General features: G+C 49.4%; 1 protein-coding gene across 2 annotated transcripts in view; it reads left to right on the top strand.

Annotated features, from left to right (window-relative positions):
* Positions 1-19,963, top strand: part of Wnk2 (WNK lysine deficient protein kinase 2) — a 104,984-nt gene that overhangs the window by 51,690 nt on the left and 33,331 nt on the right. For both annotated transcript variants that reach the window (XM_028763240.1, XM_028763241.1), the window contains 7 exons: positions 1,091-1,310; positions 6,964-7,255; positions 10,149-10,348; positions 13,374-13,529; positions 13,927-14,118; positions 15,282-15,833; positions 19,382-19,690. In XM_028763240.1, the coding sequence (XP_028619073.1) occupies positions 1,091-1,310; positions 6,964-7,255; positions 10,149-10,348; positions 13,374-13,529; positions 13,927-14,118; positions 15,282-15,833; positions 19,382-19,690 (1,921 nt within the window). The remainder of the gene's footprint in view (positions 1-1,090; positions 1,311-6,963; positions 7,256-10,148; positions 10,349-13,373; positions 13,530-13,926; positions 14,119-15,281; positions 15,834-19,381; positions 19,691-19,963) is intronic.

The raw sequence follows: 19,963 nt of genomic DNA on the forward strand, positions 1-19,963 counted from the left end.
ACCAGGCTTGTGAGTTGCCATGGGCAGTGTAGGGCCCACATCCTTTCCTGGCTCCAGAGACAGGCTCCTAATCCAGTCTGAAGTGTTGGGGATGCAGGCCTTTGCCCTGTCCCTCCTTGAACAGCAGGCTCTACACTGTAAGAGTGGACTTGTTCCGGCCACATCTCAGCCCACAGATTTCACCTCTGGACCTCTCAGTTGTTCTATAAAGCCAATTTCTCTTCAAAGCAAGACTGGTCTTCCCAGCTGGACAACCAGGAAGCTAGGAGTACCTTTTAGCTTTCCTACCCATAAAACAAACTGGGTTGTACCCACCCATCCACACGACATTCTGAGGAGTAGAGAGGGATAGGTAGCTGGTCTTCATTGCCATCAGTGTGATGTCCAGAAGAAGTCAGACTTAGGACACAGGATGCTGTATGATGGATTGTATTTGCACTAGAGAACAGACCAGACACAGTGGTTAGGAACCTATGTTTGGGTGCATGGAGGTGATCATATGACAACATCTAGCTGCCAGATGACCTAGCCCCTGGTGGCACCTCCTATGGCTGGGTTCTGACTCCAAGTCCATAGGTCTAGCAAGTCTTTGTTTATCTTTCTGTGTGCCTGCCTCCATTCTTACACACCCCTTCTTCCCGAGAGAGGCTCTCTACTAACCTTACTGGTACGGTGAGGTCCAGGAACCCTGGGTTCTATTTCCTCTCATCCACCCTGAGCCAGGAGTCTCTTACGAGGATTGAAGACTTACCTGTACACCTCAGCACAGTCTGTTTCTCCTTGTCGAGCAGGTGGCCTGGTATAGTGTGTGATTTCTTTTTGTAATTGGGGTAGTAAGCTGTCTTAAAGCACAGTACAATGAAAGCATATTAGGTTGTAATTTCTCAGCATCTCCTGGGAATTAGGGAATGCTAGTGTGCACACCTCTGTCCTACCCTTGGGGGCAGAGTCTGCCAACCGGAAATGAAGTGAGAGAACTTTCTAGGATAACCTGCACAGTGTGTTGGGTGGTGACCTGATATTGTGCATGTAGGTGGGTGTGGAGCCCCCTTGTCCCTTGAGCCCTGCCTGGGAGCCACTCTCCCTCCAGGTATGAGATTAAGGACCTGCTGAGCCATGCCTTCTTCGCGGAAGACACGGGTGTCCGGGTGGAACTTGCAGAGGAAGACCACGGCAGGAAGTCTACCATAGCCCTGCGGCTTTGGGTGGAAGACCCCAAGAAGCTGAAGGGCAAGCCCAAAGACAATGGAGCCATAGAGTTTACCTTTGACTTGGAGAAGGAAACCCCCGACGAGGTGGCCCAGGAAATGGTAATGACACATAAAGGGGCCCAGACTACCCATGGGCCAATTTGGGTTAATAAAAAAAAAATCACAAATCAATTGCTTTTCCAGAAGGGTACTTGCCCCCAGGGGGATGGTAGGGGAATGGGAGGGTCAGGGCAGTCTTGAGGGAGGGGTTGTGATTACTCCTTTGTGGCTGAGTGTGTACAGTGACAGGAGGGTTAAGGATGGAGATCCTGCACAGGACCTGGGAGACAAGCATTCCGGGCATAGTTAGGGAAGGAATCTAATGGGAAAGTGGAGAGAGGGAAGGGCTTTGCTTGCCTTAACCAAACTCTTGCCAGTTTGCCCCAGGGCTGTGGCTTTGAACATGAGATGTTCCTCTCCTTCTTTGGAGATGCTCTTGTGTTGTTTTGGGTCCTGGTACTTTACCATCTTGAAGGGTTATAAAAGAGTGCAGGTGTGCCCCACTTCCTGTCTGTGGTGAACAGGGTGACCCTTTCCTGCTTGGGATGTCAGACTGGGCCTCAGGAGGAGATGCTGAGCCTGATGGGGTAACAGTAGAAGAAGGAGCAGAACAACACTTTTAGGGCAATAAGTGGCCCAGGCCCAGGCCCTGAAGCACCACTGTGAGATCCTAACATCTATAAGAGAAGAGCCAGGGCATAGGAATTTCTAGAGCCTGGATGCCAGACTGGATTATTCTACTCAGTTTTCTAGGCCAACACCATCAAAAATGATAGACATGACCCACCAGTGCCTACTAAAATTTAATTACAGTATAGAACTTAGTCTCATTGGCCACATTTCAAGTGTTTAGTGCCATCCGAGGTGAGTGACTCTTGAATGACATGGACATTTTCATTATAAGCTTGCTCTATTGACAGCTACTCAGGGTCATTGTTTTAACATGGCAGAGTCTCTTCAGATAATATAACATTCTTGCTGCTTTAGTTAGGGTCTTATTGCTGTGAACAGACACCATGACCAAGGGAACTCTTATAAAGGAAAACATTTAATTGGGACTGGCTTACAGTTCAGAGGTTCAGTTCATTATCATCAAGGTGGGAAGCATGGCAGCATCCAGGCAGCCATGATGCTGGAGAAGGAGCTGAGAGTTCTACATCTTGATCCGAAGGCAACAAAAGGGATTGTGTGTCACACTGGGCATAGCTTGAGCATATGAGACCTCAAAGCCCGCCCCCACAGTGACTCACTTCCTCCAGCAAGACTACATCTACAACAAGGCCATACCTCCTAATAGTGCCACTCCTATGGACCAAGCATTCAAACACATGAGTCTCTGGGGTCCATACCTATTCAAAACACCACACTTGCCTTCATAAATGAGGACAGCGCTGCACTACAAATGTGATTCAGCCCTCTCTGCACTGGGCCAGGTAGGGCACATGGGATTTAGAAGCCGAGCCTTGTGATCAGTGGCTGCAGGATAGCTAAGATGTGGTAAGGGAATATTGTGGCTCAGTGTGAGTGATTGCATCCTGAGTGCTGCTTTCGGGGTGATGCTCAACACCCCTGATAGGGAGATTCTGAGTGTCTGGCTTCACCCAGACCTCAGCTTCCCAGTTTGTTTTCAGTTCCCTGAAAGACTCAGTGTCCTAAACCCAAGCATACCGTTCTCACCCTTCCTGAATGCTGCTTAACTGCTTCTTAAGCTGTTGACACCCAAGGCTCTACCCTACCTCTGCTTGTCATAGGGTAAAGAAGTACAGCACTTCCTGCAGGGTAGGGCCATTGTAGGTGAGTCACCTCAACTGGTCCCTGCTACTTGGCTGAACTCCCAGGCTATGTCCCTGCATCAGTGCTAGGGAAGTCCTGGGCCCAGCACCCTCCCCTGAATTAACCCTCCTCTTTTTCCCTCCCATCTTCTCCTCTCACCCCTCTTCTGCCTTGAACTTCTGCCTTGAAATACTATGTGTATTTCCATTATGAGGCATGTTGTTCATAAAATGGACATCTATGTAGAAAGGACATGACTTGTCAACTTAAGAATGATAAATATCAGATGGTGGACACACACACACACATACACACACACACACACCCCTTTAATCCCAGCACTTAGGAGGTAGAAGTAGGAGAATCTCTGAGTTCAAGTCCTGCTCTGGTTTATAGAGCAGGTTCCAAAACAGCTGGGACTACACAGAGAAACCCTGTCTCAAAAATCCAAATAATAATGATAATAATAATAATAATAATAATAATACCACCACCACCACCACCACCACCAGTGTGTATCCCCACTCTGCCCAGCCCAGTCACCACACATGGCAAATTGAAGGCTCCACATTCTCCCTTTGAGAGCTCAGTTTTGTGAACAGCCACACATAGGTCCATCTCATAGCTCTGCCATTCTCTGATGAGGCCTCAGGACAGGTTCTGGGTCCCAGGAGACCTGTCAAGGTTCCAGCTTTGCCCTTCTTCATCCTCTACATTAGAGACTTCAGGGTCCTTACTGTCCAGGCCATCAGCCCTTCCCTGGTCCTAGGCTATAGAAGGAGTCACTGTCTGGCAAGACCCTAAACTCCTGAGGCTACACAAGTGTGATGTGCCAAAGACACTCTAGAATCTAGATGGGAACTTCTGGACCCACCTAGAGGGGGATGAGGATGAAGGTGGATTATAGGGTATGGATACAGGTCAGCATGGCAGAATGAGGTTGAATGGGGCAAGTTCTGTATGGTACTGGGCTATAGGCAGTTAGGCCCATCCTGGGGATGGCTGAAGTGTTACAGAAAATGGAAGTAACCATGGTGTGTTTGAGGTGGTCAGGTAGGCCTTGCCCAGGAGAGTCATGGAGCCTTAGGACAAGCATCCTGCAAATGGCAGAAATAGCCAACTGTCTTTAACGCGGACTGAGATCACCTGAGACTTTAGTAGAGATGGCCCTGACCATGTGCTACATACTTGAGCCACTTTTGTAGACCTCTCCCAGGGATCAGTGATAGTTACCACACTTGCCTGGGGTCACTCATTCTAGACCACAACTGACTTGGGTCATTCTGGCCTGTCTAGCCTCAGCTGCTTCACAAAGGCTTCTGTGGTTGCCTTGGAAGTTTCTGGAAAGAGCCTGCTCTAGATTGTAAGGACAGAAGAAGACCCCTATCTGGTTTTCTTTTGGGGTGAGGAATGTCCTGCTGCTAGAAAGTTTTCCCACCAAGATGATGGCTGGACCACAGGCCTCCCATCTGCCAGTGGGCAGATTCCACAGAAGATTCTATGTCCTCTGGCCTCTCTCATCTGACACTTTCCTTGGCCACATGCCCAGCTTATGCTCTGACAGAGTCAGTGAGGCCTTCACCTGGGTGATTTCCATGCGGGATCTCTCTGATAAGCCGAGGTGTCTCTCAAAATAAACTGCTTTGAAATGATCTGGCCAAGCACCCTGGAAAGTTGGAGAGAGTTACAGAGAACAACTCCCACCCCTACCACATACTATTTGAGAGTGAGCTGCTGCCTGGCACCCTTTACCCTGAGTACATTCCTGTCTGTTATGTCCTATGAAGTGGAGGTGGGGTTGGGGGTGAGGTTCTTGCATTCAGAATCAAAAATACCATCAACATGCTACTGTCATTTTTCAGGACCCTTGGTTTCTTGGTGTCCAAGCATTAAGCTACTATCACTGGGCTCTGTGACTCTTCAGTCCTCTATCTTCTGTAGCCTGGCACTTGGGAAGAGCTCAGATGCCCCTTTGGGGTAGGCAATGCATCCTCAGGAATCTCACCGAAGGGGCCACTTTGTCACTGTAGCCTACCTGGGGTGATATGTTTCTGTCCATCCCATTGTGTAGAATACTTGCTCTGAGACAACACACCACAGTTCTATTTAGATGTCCATAGCTTCACAGTAGATTAGCCCAACCATAACACCCAGAGTGCTCCTGCCTGTGCAGGCTGCAGGCTTCAAGTTGGGGGAAAGGGATGGCTTATGGCCTCTTATTGAGGTACAGTCAGGTGTGAGCCAGATCTGGTGGCCCATGTAGCATGTAGGACCAGAGTTCCCTGCTGATGGGTCTCTGTGGGGAATAACTCAGGATGTGATCTCACCCAGTGCAGTAATACCTGAGAGAAATGGGGTGTGTGTCGGCAGGGGGTGGGGGGATAAGAAGAGATTCAGATGCACAGAGACAGTCGTGGAAAGGAAGAAATAGAAAGGGTGAGTGAGATCCTTCACACCTCCCAACCTGATTCCAGTGGGATACCCTGTCCCTCTTGTCCTCACGTGTGGTCTGGAAACTGTGCTAGGATTTAAAGCATCACTGTGTTGCCGTTCATTCTGGTGTTCCAATGGTCAGATGTCCTGGATTTGCCCCAGGGCCAGCTCCCATGTCATTTTGCACGTCCATGTCCTTCCTGAGCATGTCCAGACAGTTCTGGCTTATCTTTCTTGTTCTCCTGCCCAGCCCTGAGCCATTGAGCCAGTGGCAGCTCTGGTTTCCTGTGACCTCTCAGGATTGTGGATGTTGTTTCAGGACCCTTAGGTTAGACACAGCTCACGGAGATAAGTTATCTGCACATTCACATACAACTGCCATCCAGGTGCCTGTGGGTTCATGACTATTTTACTGATAGCTCAGGGATCCAGTGGTACCATGGGTCCATTCCACGGTTAAGGCCAGCCTGGTCTACATAGTGAGTTTCATGCCAGCTAGGGATACACAGTGAAACCTGGCCTTTCCAAAAATAAATAAATAAATAAATAAATCTATATTTTTTTCTTTAAAAAAAAAGATTTAATTTTAGATTATGTGTATTATGGGTAGGGTAGCGGTGGTAGAATATGCACAGTTGTACAGTGCCCACAGAGTCCAGAAGAGGGTGTCAGATCCCCTGGAGATGGAATTACTGGTGAGCCACCTATCATGGGTGCAGGGGACAGAACCCTGGTCGTCTTCTTCTTCTTCTTCTTCTTCTTCTTCTTCTTCTTCTTCTTCTTCTTCTTCTTCTTCTTCTTTTTCTTCTTCTTTAAGACTTTATTTATTTATTTTATATATATGAGGAATACACTATAGCTGTCTTCAGACACACCAGAAGAGGGCATCAGATCCCATTTACAGATGGTTGTGAGCCACCATGTGGTTGCTGGGAATTGAACTCAGGACCTCTGGAAGAACAGTTGGTGGTCTTAACCGCTGAGCCATCTCTCCAGCCCAAACCCTGGTCTTCTTAACCTCTGAGCTGTTTCTCCAGCATTCCCACTCAGTCTTCCTAGAACTGTGGTCTTCATGAAGGGAAGGGGCTTAATCCCAGATTTTTGTGAGACCCAGTTAGCTCCTGCAGTTCAACCATAGTAGGAGGTCTCTGTCACAGGAAGTGGCTTTGTCACAGACATGTCCAGTGAGCTTGCTGCATTTCCCTGCTGATAAAGGGAGTTTAGGATCTTGTCAGGCCCATGTGTTCCCCATACTGCTTTCTAATAACCAAATGGGCCTCCTCCTTCCCGGATGGTCAGGGTCTACAAGATCATCGAATACTTGCTAGGCGTGAGCTGTCATCCCACAAACTGAAGCCTATCAACTTCAGAGAGTGTTGAAGGCCCTAAAGTGACTGAGGTGACCTGAGGACTATGGTAGGGGTGGTCCTAAGCAGTAGGGTGTGTATGATTGTGTAAGTGATACATGCAGGATGGCTGACACTTGACTGTGTGTCTGCCTTCGCAGATCGAGTCTGGATTTTTCCACGAGAGTGATGTGAAGATTGTGGCCAAGTCCATCCGTGACCGGGTAGCACTAATTCAGTGGCGGCGTGAGAGGATCTGGCCTGCACTGCAGTCTCAGGAGCCAAAGGACTCGGGCAGCCCTGACAAGGCCAGGGGTCTGGCAGCACCCCTGCAGGTCCAGGTGACCTACCATGCACAGAGTGGGCAGCCTGGACAGCCAGAATCTGAGGAGCCTGAGGCAGACCAGCATCTCCTGCCCCCTACCTTGCCAGCTAGCGTTACCTCCTTAGCCTGTGAGTATATATGGAACGGGATCACCATGGTCAGCTGTGTCCTTTCTTCCATCCCTACCAGCATATCCAGTTTTAGGGCAAAGCAAAACAGAATCCTCATCTTTTATTATGACACTCTGAAAAAGGCAGGTACCCAGTGAGCTCCTGCCTGTCCTCAGGTGGCTAGGTTGTTGCTTCCAGCTGTAAGTGGTTCCCTGAAGCTTTGGCTAGGCTTTGGTCTCCTGTTCCAGGCTCACTTCCTGCTAGCCACCTTGTGCCAATGGACATGGAGATCTCTTAAGAGAGCATGTTCCTGGGTTTATAGGGCTAACAGATGGCCCCCAGGTGATAGGACACATGGGTCCTGATTCCTTGGCCAATTCAGGCTTGTTCCCACTGCCTGCCCTGCAGGGTATGGATGATTGTTTCAGGAAAAGAATTGGGCTTTCCCTTCATCTCCCAGTGACTTGTGACCAGAGGGTTAAGGATTACTAGAGTCTGGCTCCCCAAGTCAGATGTCCTTGACCTAGTAGGGTCTGAGCAAACCATTTCTACCTGTGAATCTGTGGACTGGCTGCTGGTTCTTTATTCTCTCTTAGAGGAGCAGTCCTGACCTCATGGAGGGATACAAAGGCCAAGATAATTACCATTGCCCAGTCTTTGGGTGAGGGAGATAACTGCAGGGGACCAAGTGGTGGCTTTCTTGGCTTGGAGTGTTTATCACTGGGATTGTCCATCTCTACTGTTTCTCAGTAGAAACCTCTGAGAGCATTTGTCCACTTTCAAGAAGTTTTTTTTCTCCAGAGGTGAATTAGATGCAGGCTTCCTCAGAGACCATCCTGAGACAATCCGCTAAGTTTCAGGATAGGCAGCCAGTGTCCTTTATGCCTCCCATGTCTGAAACCTCAGCAATGATCTGAGGCAGGAGACATGGCTTTGCCCACTCTGTGAACCAGCCTGGAACAGATCAGCAGAGCCCAGTGACCTGCCCAGACCAATATTTGAGGCGGTCCATGTGGAAACACTGAGGCCCTGTGTATTTAATATGCAGCCCCTTCGTTCATGACTCAAATAGCATCCAAGAAGACTTCTTACATGCAAATGAGCGGCTCTCACTTTGAAGTACTTTGCCCTCTGTTTACTTCACCCCACGCTGAGCTCTGCATGCTGTACTTTGGAGAGATCCAGCTTGAGACCTAGAAACAATGTCCCGATTGTGGTCAGATGCTGAAGGTCACAGTGACCCAGTATGAAAGACTCTCATGGAAATGGAGAGTAGGCAACAAGTTCATGTCAAGCGTAGGAATTCCCTGCCAGCAGATCCCTTTCTATGTGACTCGGGACACCGAGGGGCGAGCCCTGAGACCGTGGCTTTTCAAAGGCATAATTCCAGCCATGTGTGTGACTTTTCAAAAGGATTCTGCTCACTTACTGCATTTTCTTTAAAATAGATGGTACAGTCATCATTTTCAGAATCTTAAACCCTTAAGGGTGTCCAGGAAAATTACTTGTCCTCTCAGAGGCAACAAATGACTGCCAAGTCTTTTAACTGTCCTTTCAGAGATGGTCTATATGTGCCATCCACATGTGGACACACACGCACATGCACACACAGCATATATGTACAGAAGCATACCCGGTATACATACCCTTCTATTGCAGAGAATCCATGGATGTAAACACACCCACACATATCGCACATCATACTTACCCTGTACTCACACGAACATATGTATACACATATTCACACATGCATGCACCTCCACACATGGGACTGTATGTGTGGACATCAATACATGAATATACTCACTGGCTGGTGGTGGTGGCTACTTTTAATCCCAGCGCTCAGAAGGCAGAGGCAGTCAGATCTCTAAGTTTAAGAACAGCCTGGTCTACAAAGTGAGTTCCAGGACAGCCAGGGCTATACAGAGAAACCCTGTCTCTAAAAACCAAACCAAATGTGTGTGTGTGTGTGTGTGTGTGTGTGTGTGTGTATTTATAAGCTTTCACCATCCTTCACCAGCAGCCCTGACTGACCTGAGCAGGTGGCTTCTGTTGCCACATAACTAATGGGGGGAAGTGGTAAATTAAGTGAAACTATAATTATATATGTAATCTATACAAGTCACTCACATTATTTAAAGTGTCACACACATGGCTGGAGCTGTGCCTCTTGAATCTTGTTAGTGTGAGGGCCACCTTCCTCGTCCCCACCTCCCTCTCCCCCTGCGTTCTCTCCCTCTCCCCTCCCTTCCTGTCCATCTAGGTAGACATGGTTGCTCTAATGAGCAGTTGGCTCATTTAAAACCAGAGCCGCTTGTGTAATTGGTTTTGCCCAATTAAACCTCAGCATTCTTTGTCTTCTTAGGTTAAGATCACTCTTTGGAAAGATTGTTAGTGCAGAACCAGTGGGACTTCCCCCTCACTTGGCTTGAATTATCAGTGGACAGAGTACTTACTCTGAAACAGCCCCCTGTGAAAATAGCTTGGTGTTTTGGTGGCAAGTTGTAGAGCCTGTGGCTTTTGGAATCCGTAAGCCGTAACCTCAAAGTGCTGTTTCAGATAGGTTTCCGGTTTTCATTCTTTGCTGGCTGACCATGTGGGCAGCCTGCCTTGCCAAGCACCGTCAGAGCAGGGCAGCCTCAACACCTGTGTACCAGTGTAGGCAGGAATGACAGGGCCTGCTTCTGGTGTGCTAGCAAGCATTGCCTAACCTGGCATCAGACCATGTTGGGATCACAGGTGTGGTTCCGCATGCTGCTGTGTAGCAGGTAACAGTTTAAACAGAGTTCCTGAAAACAACCCAGATGGTCTTCCAGAAGGAATTTAGGAACAAGCCACTATACTTGCCTGTAGTGCCAGAGACATGGCATTTGGAGGTGTCCATGCTAAGTCGTACCTTTGTCTTCCCCAGCGGACAGCACCTTTGACAGTGGCCAGGGCTCTACTGTGTACTCAGACTCCCAGAGCAGCCAGCAGAGCATGGTGCTCAGCTCCCTCGTGGACACGACTCCAACCCCAGCCTCGTGTGTATGCAGCCCCCCTGTGAGTGAAGGGCCTGGCTTGACCCACAGCCTGCCTACACTAGGGGCCTTCCAGCAGCCGGCCACTGTGGTAAGTTGAGAACCACCCCTCTCTTTCCTCTTGGCCTCTTGTCTAGGCTGTGCTAACTATAGTCAGGGTTAAAGTGGCCTATCATCATCTCCCAGTTACATTTCCCTTGGGGGACTTGATGCAGTCCATGGAGGGCCATCTTTGCTGGGAGCTGCAGAGCTGTAGGCTGAGGAGCCTTAGCTATGAAGAGCTCCTGGATAAAGAGTGTGGAGTATCTTGGAACAGACCTTAGGGCATTGCTTAGGGAACTGTGATAGAACCAACCAGACTTGTCATAGGTTGTCACCATTACTACTCAGGTGCATGATGCCGACACACTGGGATCCAGGGATGACAGGAGTGTATCAGTTGGAATTTGAAGCTTTTTATTTTTATTATTATTATTTCTCTGCCTCCTAAATGCTGGGATTAAGGGTGTGCACCACCATCAGCTGGAGCTTTGGGTTTTTACCACTGCCCAGCCTGCTAGGGAATATCCAAGACTCCCCGACATGTCTCCCTCGGGTAGAGGCAGCTGTTGTAAGTCAAGGGGGATGAAAATGGGGTTGGAGCAGGGAGGTGCTTTCAGTATTTGGAGAAGGCAAGAGAGGCTGGGAGGGTTCCTGATAGGCAGCACATGATCTGGGAAGTCGATGATGAGGGAGGGGTCAGGCAGACCTTTATTTTGTTTGTGTATATGGTATGTGCAGGTGCATACACACATGTACACATGGAGACCAGAGACTCATGTCGGGAGTCTGTACCTTATTTTTTCAGACAGGGTCTCTCACCAAACTTAGAGCTCCCTGGCTGGCCACCAGGCCTCTAGGGTCCTCCTATCCCATGCCTGCTACCATTGAGAGTACAGGTGTGCTCTGGATCCAGACTCAAGCCCCATGCTTGCATGGCAAGCCCTGTGATTTTTGTCTTTTCTCTAAACATTGAAGAAAATGCTTGTTTCACATTCCTTAGCACTCAGCCTGAGAATTTGCCTATGACCTGGGTAGCTTAGCTGAGTCCTCAGCAGGCAATTTAGGCCCAGGGTGGGTTCCATCCCCCTCGTCTCATCACTCGGGAGCTTCCCCCACCATATTGGTAGCCCTCTGTTGTCATAGTCTTAGACTGCTGTGGTGGCTTCTTGGAACTAGCTGAACTCTGCTGTATGGTGTTTGTCCTCTGGACACACAGGTTCTCTTCCCCGTGTCCACATAGAATCGAGCACTTAGAAAGGCCCAGCAAGCCTTCTGGAAAAGCAATGGACCCTGGATGATGTCCGCCTCTGCTTCCCCGGGCCCCAGGATTCGCTGCGATACGCACATTTGCAGTTTTATTCAATTTACAAAACGAAATGAGGTTTGGTTTTAAATGGCCGGAAGACCTCATACAGAAGGACTTGCTCCAGAGGCTTGCTCTTACAAGGTTGCCCAGCTGGGGCTGAGCCAAAATGTTCTGCGTGCCTCTCTCATACCTTCCAATCGTGGTTAGGACTGCCTTGGGACATGGAATGCACTGGCTGTGCTGGTCCTCACCAGGTCCCTTCTGTCCTATGGGTCTTCAGTGTCACCCTCCACATATAGCTCAGGAGACTAGGCAGAGACCACAACTGTAGACTCAGGGCCAGAGTACTTTGTCCTCTTTCCCTGCCTCCTGACATAAAGATAACTTACAAAGGATGGCTGTGTTGTGGATGGTACATCCTGACCTCTTGGTATTTCCTGAAGAAGGCTGCTGTAGTGATGTGTCTCTGGGATTCAGTGGGGAAAACAAACAGGGGAGAGGAGGAGGGGAATGGGGGGCATGAAATGGAAGACCACCCGAAGTAAAGGGTCACTAGGCTCTGCCTTCACTTCCGAGCCACATACAGTGACCCAATCTGTCCTGGCCTGGTCTAGCTGAGGCTAACTCACATATCTATGGTTTTAGGTAAATCCTACTTTGAGACTTGATCCCAAATACACCTACTCCCCCACATTCTTGCCTAAAGCACCAGGAAAGGAGAAGCGGGGGATGTTTTGGAAATCCCTGCTCCTCTGCTACCCAGCAGTGTCCTAGAGAAGTCTGCTGGAAAGCGGAGGACATCAGTCCCTCCTCTGAACCCTGAACTTGTGTTCAGAGATGCTCCCCCACAGCCCTTCCACTGCCAACCCCCTCACAGTTGTAAACGCTGCATAGACAGAGGTTTTTCTCATAAGTACTATGGACTCTGCACAGTAAAGATGGTCAGAGCCAAACATAGTAATACAGGACTGCAGAGGACCTGGTTTGATTGCCAGCACTCACATGGTGGCTTACAAACCATCTGTAACTCTAGCACCATGGGACCCGGTGTCTGCTTCTGGCCTCCTCAGGTACTGGGCATGCATGTGGTACACAGACATACATGCAGGCAAAACACCATGCACATAAAATTTTTATACAAAGCAAAAGCAAAAAAAAAAAAAAAAAAAAAGAACCCCACAAAATATTGACAAAGTAAAAGCAACTCCTCAGTCTTGGTATCCTTGGGCTGGTTTTCTGTTCTTTTGCTGGCTGCATGGACCAGTCCCCTCCTTGTGTGTGGCAGCCCTGTTTCTGTCCCCTTGTGGCTAAGTCTCAGAGGTCCTTTCCATGCCAAGGGCTTCATTGTGCTAGCTCTGCTCCCGTTCTCGTGTGTGCTGGTACCTTCCCAGTAGCTGCAGGCTATATGTTCTTATCTCATGAACTATCTTTATGGATTCATCTTCTGTAGTCTGAATCATGCCTGTAAATAAGCTGACCATAGCTTATATCCTAAAGAGCCATTCTTTCTACGATACTGAAGAACCTCTGTGGTGATCTTTTTACACTTGAGTAAAAATCCATGTGGCTTATGATATAGAACATTTCTGGCTGGGAGATGTGGGCACATGTGGCTTCTCAGTATTGTTGATGGTATTGTAGGGTCACCACACCTGGCCTCTGCTGAGTCACCTTCCTCAGAACAATGTTCCCTGTGGGGAGGGGGCTGGGCACAGGGATAAGAAGAGCCAAGGGTAGTCACTAAATGTAGCCTCCACATCCTCTGCAGCCTGGCCTGTCAGTGGGCCCTGTGCCACCCCCTGCCCACCCTCCACTCCTCCAGCAACATTTTCCAGAACCTTCCATGAGCTTCACCCCTGTGCTGCCACCACCCAGCACCCCTGTGCCCACAGGCCCAAGCCAGCCAGCACCCCCAGTCCAGCAGGTAAGTCTGACACTTCATGTTACCTTCTTAAATTGTCCCCTTATGGGGGAGGTCTGTAGTTGTAACTCAAGGCCTGCTCATGGAAAACTGCTTGCCTGTATTGTTTTTATAAGCCGGATCCAGATTAGCAGGAGTTTGGGGAATCTATGTGTTTGTGTGCACTGTATCTGTTGTGAATGCAATTCACTATATGTATGTGAGTGTTGTATGTGAAAACATACAATCTGGAAGTTATGCAGGTGTGTATATGCAAGTGATGTTGGCCAAGTGTGTAAGACTCTGGGTTTGTATGTGGGAGTGTATGTGAAGGTGAGTGAGTGTGAGCATGTGTGAGCATGTGTGAGGGGCACTGGGTTTCTTCTCTGTCTGAGCACAAGGCTTCCTTTTCTTCCTCCAGCCTCTTCCAATGGCCCAACCACCTACCCTGACACAGGTCCTGGCCCCACAACCCATGGGCACTGTCCAGCCAGTACCCTCTCATTTGCCTCCATACCTGGCTCCAACCTCCCAGGTAGTGGCCCCTGCTCAGCTGAAGCCTCTCCAGATGCCACAGCCACCTCTCCAACCTCTTGCTCAAGTCCCTCCGCAGGTATCTCTGGCTATATAGCCTGCTCACCTAGGGTTGGGTACCGGGCCATGGGCTAGGCCTGTTCATGTGTATCTTCAGGGGCTTCTGGCTAGGGAGGTAGGTTTAGCAGCATGATATCGTACCCTGTATATTGTATGCCTTATGTTTCCGGATGCCTGTGACTTCCAGAACAGGGCAGGGACCCAGGCATAGCCTCTTTTGTCTGGTTTCCCTCTCCCAGGCTGAGATCCCTCATGGTGTGAGTGGTATATATGGTGGTCCCTCAAGAAGTGAGTGAGGCAGCTGTCATCACATTATTACTGGATTTCTAAACAGGATGGGAAAGGGTTGGTCCAAGCCAAGGGCAAGGCTCTCCTTGTGTCGACTGGGTGAGAATAGAAAACCATCTGCTTGCTTCGGAAGATTGTCCTGCAGAGCTCTGAGAAGCCAGCTAAGGGTGACTCCTTAGAGGTGGTTTGTCACTACAGGTGGCATTTAGCTGTTTGTCACATGCCGCACAGCGGATTTGTGGTTTTTTGTGCCCTCATAGTTGTTCAGAGTTGTAGTTAACATGATACTTGTGAACAAGCAGACAGCACTGCTTAGGGAAATAGCTATGGAGGCCAAAGTGTTTAACCCTCCAGGTCAGGCACTACCTGATAGGGAGAGAACAAATAGAAGGTTCTGAACTGTATGCTGTTGAAAGATCAAATGCCTCAGGGTGTGGCATTGCTTCCCTTATCAAAGAAGATTATGCTGAAAACCCTCCAAGGAGCTGGTTTCCGTGGAGTTCACAGGATGAGACTTCAGGCTGATGAGAAACTCGGTGACTAGGCTAGCCCAGTAGCTCTGACAGTCTCATTCTTTCCAAGTGAAAGTGCTCTGAAGCTCCAGACCCCTGTGGTGATTCTCTGATTCCATATGAGAACAATCCTGACTCCCTCAGAGCCACCAGCCAGCCCATTGGAGATTTGGACACTGACCCCTCCATGATGGTGCCCGGGTCATATCCTACAGGCTGGTCTACAGTTCTGCTTGGATGTGTTTATTATGCTTTACAGCAACTTACTAGGAACTACTTCATCACCAACAGCTGTTTGGGGGGCTGAGCCACTTCCCACAGATGCTGTGCCGCCCCCCCACCCCATGGTAGCTTGACTAACATGCTGCTATACCTTTTTCAGATGCCTCAAATGCCTGTGGTTCCCCCCATCACTCCCTTAGCAGGACTCGACGGCCTCCCTCAGACCCTCACTGACCTGCCAGCTGCAAACGTGGCCCCCGTGCCACCACCTCAGTATTTCTCACCTGCTGTGATCTTGCCAAGCCTCACAACGCCCCTGCCCACATCACCGGCCCTGCCTCTGCAGGCTGTCAAGCTGCCTCATCCCCCCGGAGCACCCCTGGCTGTGCCCTGTCAGACCATCGTGCCAAATGCACCAGCTGCTATCCCCCTGTTGGCTGTGGCCCCGCAGGGTGTGGCTGCACTGTCCATCCACCCAGCAGTGGCCCAGATCCCAGCCCAGATCCCAGCCCAGATCCCAGCTCAGCCTGTGTACCCAGCAGCCTTTCCACAGATGGTACCTGGAGACATCCCACCCTCACCCCACCACACAGTGCAGAGCTTACGGGCCACCCCTCCACAGCTGGCCTCACCTGTGCCTCCTCAGCCTGTACAGCCCAGTGTCGTTCATCTACCTGAGCAGGCTGCTCCAACTGCTGCCTCAGGGACCCAGGTAATCCACTGTGGGAGTGGACTTAACCACTCAGGGCCTGGAGATCCTCAGGGCCAGTTTCAAGATGTTCTTGAGCTGTTCCTTCACAAGGCCATGGCCCTGTTAGTACCTAGACTCGAAGACACGTAGGACCAGGCAGGAAGGCACTGTCCTGTAGTTAACTGTTCTCTCTCTCTATATATATTGTTCTTAGCATGTGTTTAATATTATGCATATGAATGTTTTGCCTACATATATGTAATATACTGTCTGTGTACCTGCTTGGGATTGGCACAGGGTGTCAGATTCCCTAGAACTGGCATTAGTGATGGTTGTGAGTCACCATGTAGGTACTAGGCAATCCAACTCAGGTCTTCTACAAGAGCAATGAGTGCTCTGAACTGTAGGCCATCTTCAGCCACTGGTTAGCCTTTCTTATGAAGAGAATGTTGGAGACAGAGACCTGAGCCAGTGTGGAGCATCTGCTGCCTCTTTGGGAGCTGGGAACATCAGAATGGCTGATGTGGTCCATACTCCTTCCCTACCTCCGCTTTATGTTTAAGCACTCCCTCAGCCTCCTGTCAGTGATGGCTGTCCTGTTGGCCTGAAGTGACCCCTCTGTGGGTACCAGGACTTGCATGTGCCCTAGGCTAACACTTCCCGGACCACAAAGCAAGGCAGAAGGCACATTCCTATTTGAACAGAGAGGAACCAAATTGGAGAGCAGTAAGGGGTGCGCTGTCAGGTAGAAGATGATGTTCAGCTGTCCTGGTGTCAGGTGGGGATTCAAATGGTGTGCCAGGCTGGCTATGAACGGATGCAGTCCTATGTAGGGATGCGTGCCTTGCTTCAAGAGGCCTGCCATGTCACTTCACAGACCTGCATAGGACATTTATGTTTGAGTGTCTGGACTGTTCTGTTTAAACTCACATGAAGGGAAGGGAAAGCAGACCTGGGGCTCCCTCTGAATTCAGAGTCCATTCATTAGAGGCCTTCTCTACTCAAATGTCTCCCACTGGGTACCTGATGTAGATTCTCTCTCCACCTGGAAGCAACCCCGCCCCCCATCCACACACACTTGAGCATCTCCACACCTGACACTTTCACCCGAGAGATTCTCTAGACCTGACCTCACCACAACACTAAGTCTCTACAGCTCTGAAGCTGAGGCATGCCCCGTTTGAACCTCTGATGTGAACCACTACCTCCTTCTGGCGTTGCTGGGAAGGGTCCAGGGGGAACACCCCAGTGTTAAGTGCTACGTGGCTCAGTTTTGTGCTGCTCACTCTGAGTACGTACACAACCCCCTCAATTCGACACCTCACTTTCTCATTTCTGGAGACATTTGTGCTTGGAGATTGGGGGAGGGAGTCGTGTTTATTGGTCAGCAGAAAACATTTGTCTAAAAAGCCAGTGGGAAGAAATGTGTTGGTCCTGTGTTCTCGTTGAGTGAGCTGCAAGTGTGAGATGTCAGTGGCTGCTGAGCTCACCGATGGCTGGGGTGGGGTGAAGCGGCTGCTGTGTGTGGAGGAGAGCAGGGTCTGGTACCATCGTGTGTTCTGGACCTTTTTTCTCCTGCTGGCCTTTCTGGCTGCTGTAGATTGGTGGGTTCTTCAATTGGCTAATAGAGCGTCTAGAGGTTTGTTTTATTTTTAATCTTAAAAAAAGATTTATTTTTAATTATGTGTCTAGGTATGTTCATATATATGAGTGGAGGTATTCACAGAGACATTGTATCCTTCTAGAGCTGGAGCTACAGGCTGTTGTGAGCTGCCCAACATGCATGCTGGGAAACGAACTTGGGTCCTTTGTAAGAGAAGTGTGTGCTCAATCACTTAGCCATCTCTCAGGCCTGTTTTTTTTTTTTTTAATTAATAGCATATATATATATGTGTGTATATATATATATATATACATATATATATATATACACACACACACATATATATATGTATATGTATAAATATATACACACACACACATATATACATACATGTACATATACACATACACATATACATATATATATATTAGGGGGAGTTGCTCATGTGTGCCACAGTATACATGTAGAGGTCATAGGACAACTTGCAGAAGTTGATTTTTCTCCTCCTACCATGTAGGTCCCAGGAATTAAATTCAGGTCATCAGGTTTGATGGCAAGGCCTTTACCCACTGAGCCATCTTGCTGACTGTCTTAGTTAAGGTTACTATTGCGGTGGTAAAACTCTGTTACCAAAAGCAGCTTGAGGAGGAAAGGGTTTATTTGCCTTACACTTCTACATCACCCTTTATCACAGAAGAAAGTCAGGACAGGAACCCAAACAGGGCAGGAACCTGGAGGCAGGAGCTGACACAGACAGTGTGGAGGGGTTACTGGCTTGCCTGCCACCTTGGCTTGCTCAGCCTGTTTTCTTTCTTTCTTTCTTTTTTGGTTTTTCGAGACAGGGTTTCTCTGTGTAGCCCTGGCTGTCCTGGAACTCACTCTGTAGACCAGGCTAGCCTCGAACTCTCGAACTCAAAAATCCGCCTGCCTCTGCCTCCCAAGTGCTGGGATTAAAGGCGTGCACCACCACCGCCCAGCTGCTCAGCCTGTTTTCTTACAGAACAACCAAGGACCATCAACCCAGGGATGGTACTACCCAAAATGGGCTGGGCCTTTCCCCATTGATAAGAAAATGTTCTACAGGCTTGCCTCCAGCCTGATCTTAGGGAGGCGTTTTCTCAACTGAGGTTCCCTCCTCCCTGACGACTCTAGATTGTGTCAGGTTGACATAAAACTATCCAGGACGCTGACTCCCTTCTAAATTTTTTAAAATTACATTTAGCAGTTTATTACAGAGCTGGACTGGTTGTCCTCAGGCATCCCTTCCAGCAGAGGGAGTATGTGTGCAGGAAAGAAGTGGCCTCTGACCCTGCAGGGGCTGCTAACCAAGTACAGATCTAAGTGTATATGTTGCTGTTCCCTTTCTTAAGAGAAAATGACAGAATTTCCAACTTTTCAACCCATCTGGGGCCATGGATGGTGTGTTCTCACACTGAAATCTATGGACTCTTCTTTCTCTTCTTTACTTTTCACTCCCACAAACACCCACGGGGTACGGGGGGGGGGGTAATTAGCCAGAATTCCACATCACCTACGAAAGATGACAGGTATCTGAGCACTCTCAGGGTGCACCTGTGACTAGGAACAGCTAGCTACCCCATGCTCTGAACTAGGTGGAAGGCTAGAGCAGGACATTGGTATCCCAGGGGAACTGCCACAGCCCAGCTAAGATACAAAGTATGTGTTACCTTCTAACTCTTCATCTGGGCTTCTCCTGAAGTTCTTAGGAGTCTAGGTCAGTGTATTCCCACACAGAGCTGTGTGAGGAGGCTCATGTCTGATCATTTCTGCCAAACATACATTCCAGATATGCTTTAAGACAAGGATTGCTTTTGGAGAACATGTGGATAGGAAAGGGGCATTCTTTCATCCTTCCTATTCCTGTGTGCTTGCTAAGGTAGCTGGGCATAGCCTCTGACGCTGCCCCCTGGCACCCAGCCTGTGTTCTTATCCCTTGTGCCCCCAGGTCCTGCTGGGCCACCCTCCTTCGTACACCGCGGACGTTGCTGCTCCAGTCTCTGCTGTGTCCCTGCCGCCTGCTGTTCTTTCCCCTCCTTTGCCGGACACTCTGCTGCCTGCTGTCCCTGAGCTCCTGCCCAAGCTGCCCAGCTCCATGGCCCCTGCAGTGGTCGCAGCCTCTCAGAGCGTGCCCACACAGACCTCTACACTCCTCCCGCCAGCAAACCCACCTCTGCCCACTGGGCCTGCAGCCGCTGGCCCATGCCCTGCTGTCCCATGCCCTGCTGTCCAGCTGATGGTGGAAATGACCCAAGAGGTGTGTGCCCTTGTCCCCTGCTCAAGCCACCTGGGGTCTCAGTCCTCGAGGTGAGGGAAACCTGCCTGAAGGCACAGGGTGCTCTGGAACAGATACTCCAAGCTGGTTTGCCTCTCGCTCTGCACTGGCCCACATTAGGAGGACGAGCATGAATTTCAGAAATGGGTTTTCCTCAGAGAACGTATGCAGGTTGCCGAGGGCTTTCACAAACCCCGTGTGTCCTTTTTAGGGAATGATCAAAGTAGGTTAGCAGTTTGTGGAAGGAAGCAACCC

This window comes from Grammomys surdaster, unplaced genomic scaffold (assembly GCF_004785775.1).
Source record: "Grammomys surdaster isolate TR1022 unplaced genomic scaffold, NIH_TR_1.0 137, whole genome shotgun sequence".
Taxonomy (NCBI): domain Eukaryota; kingdom Metazoa; phylum Chordata; class Mammalia; order Rodentia; family Muridae; genus Grammomys; species Grammomys surdaster.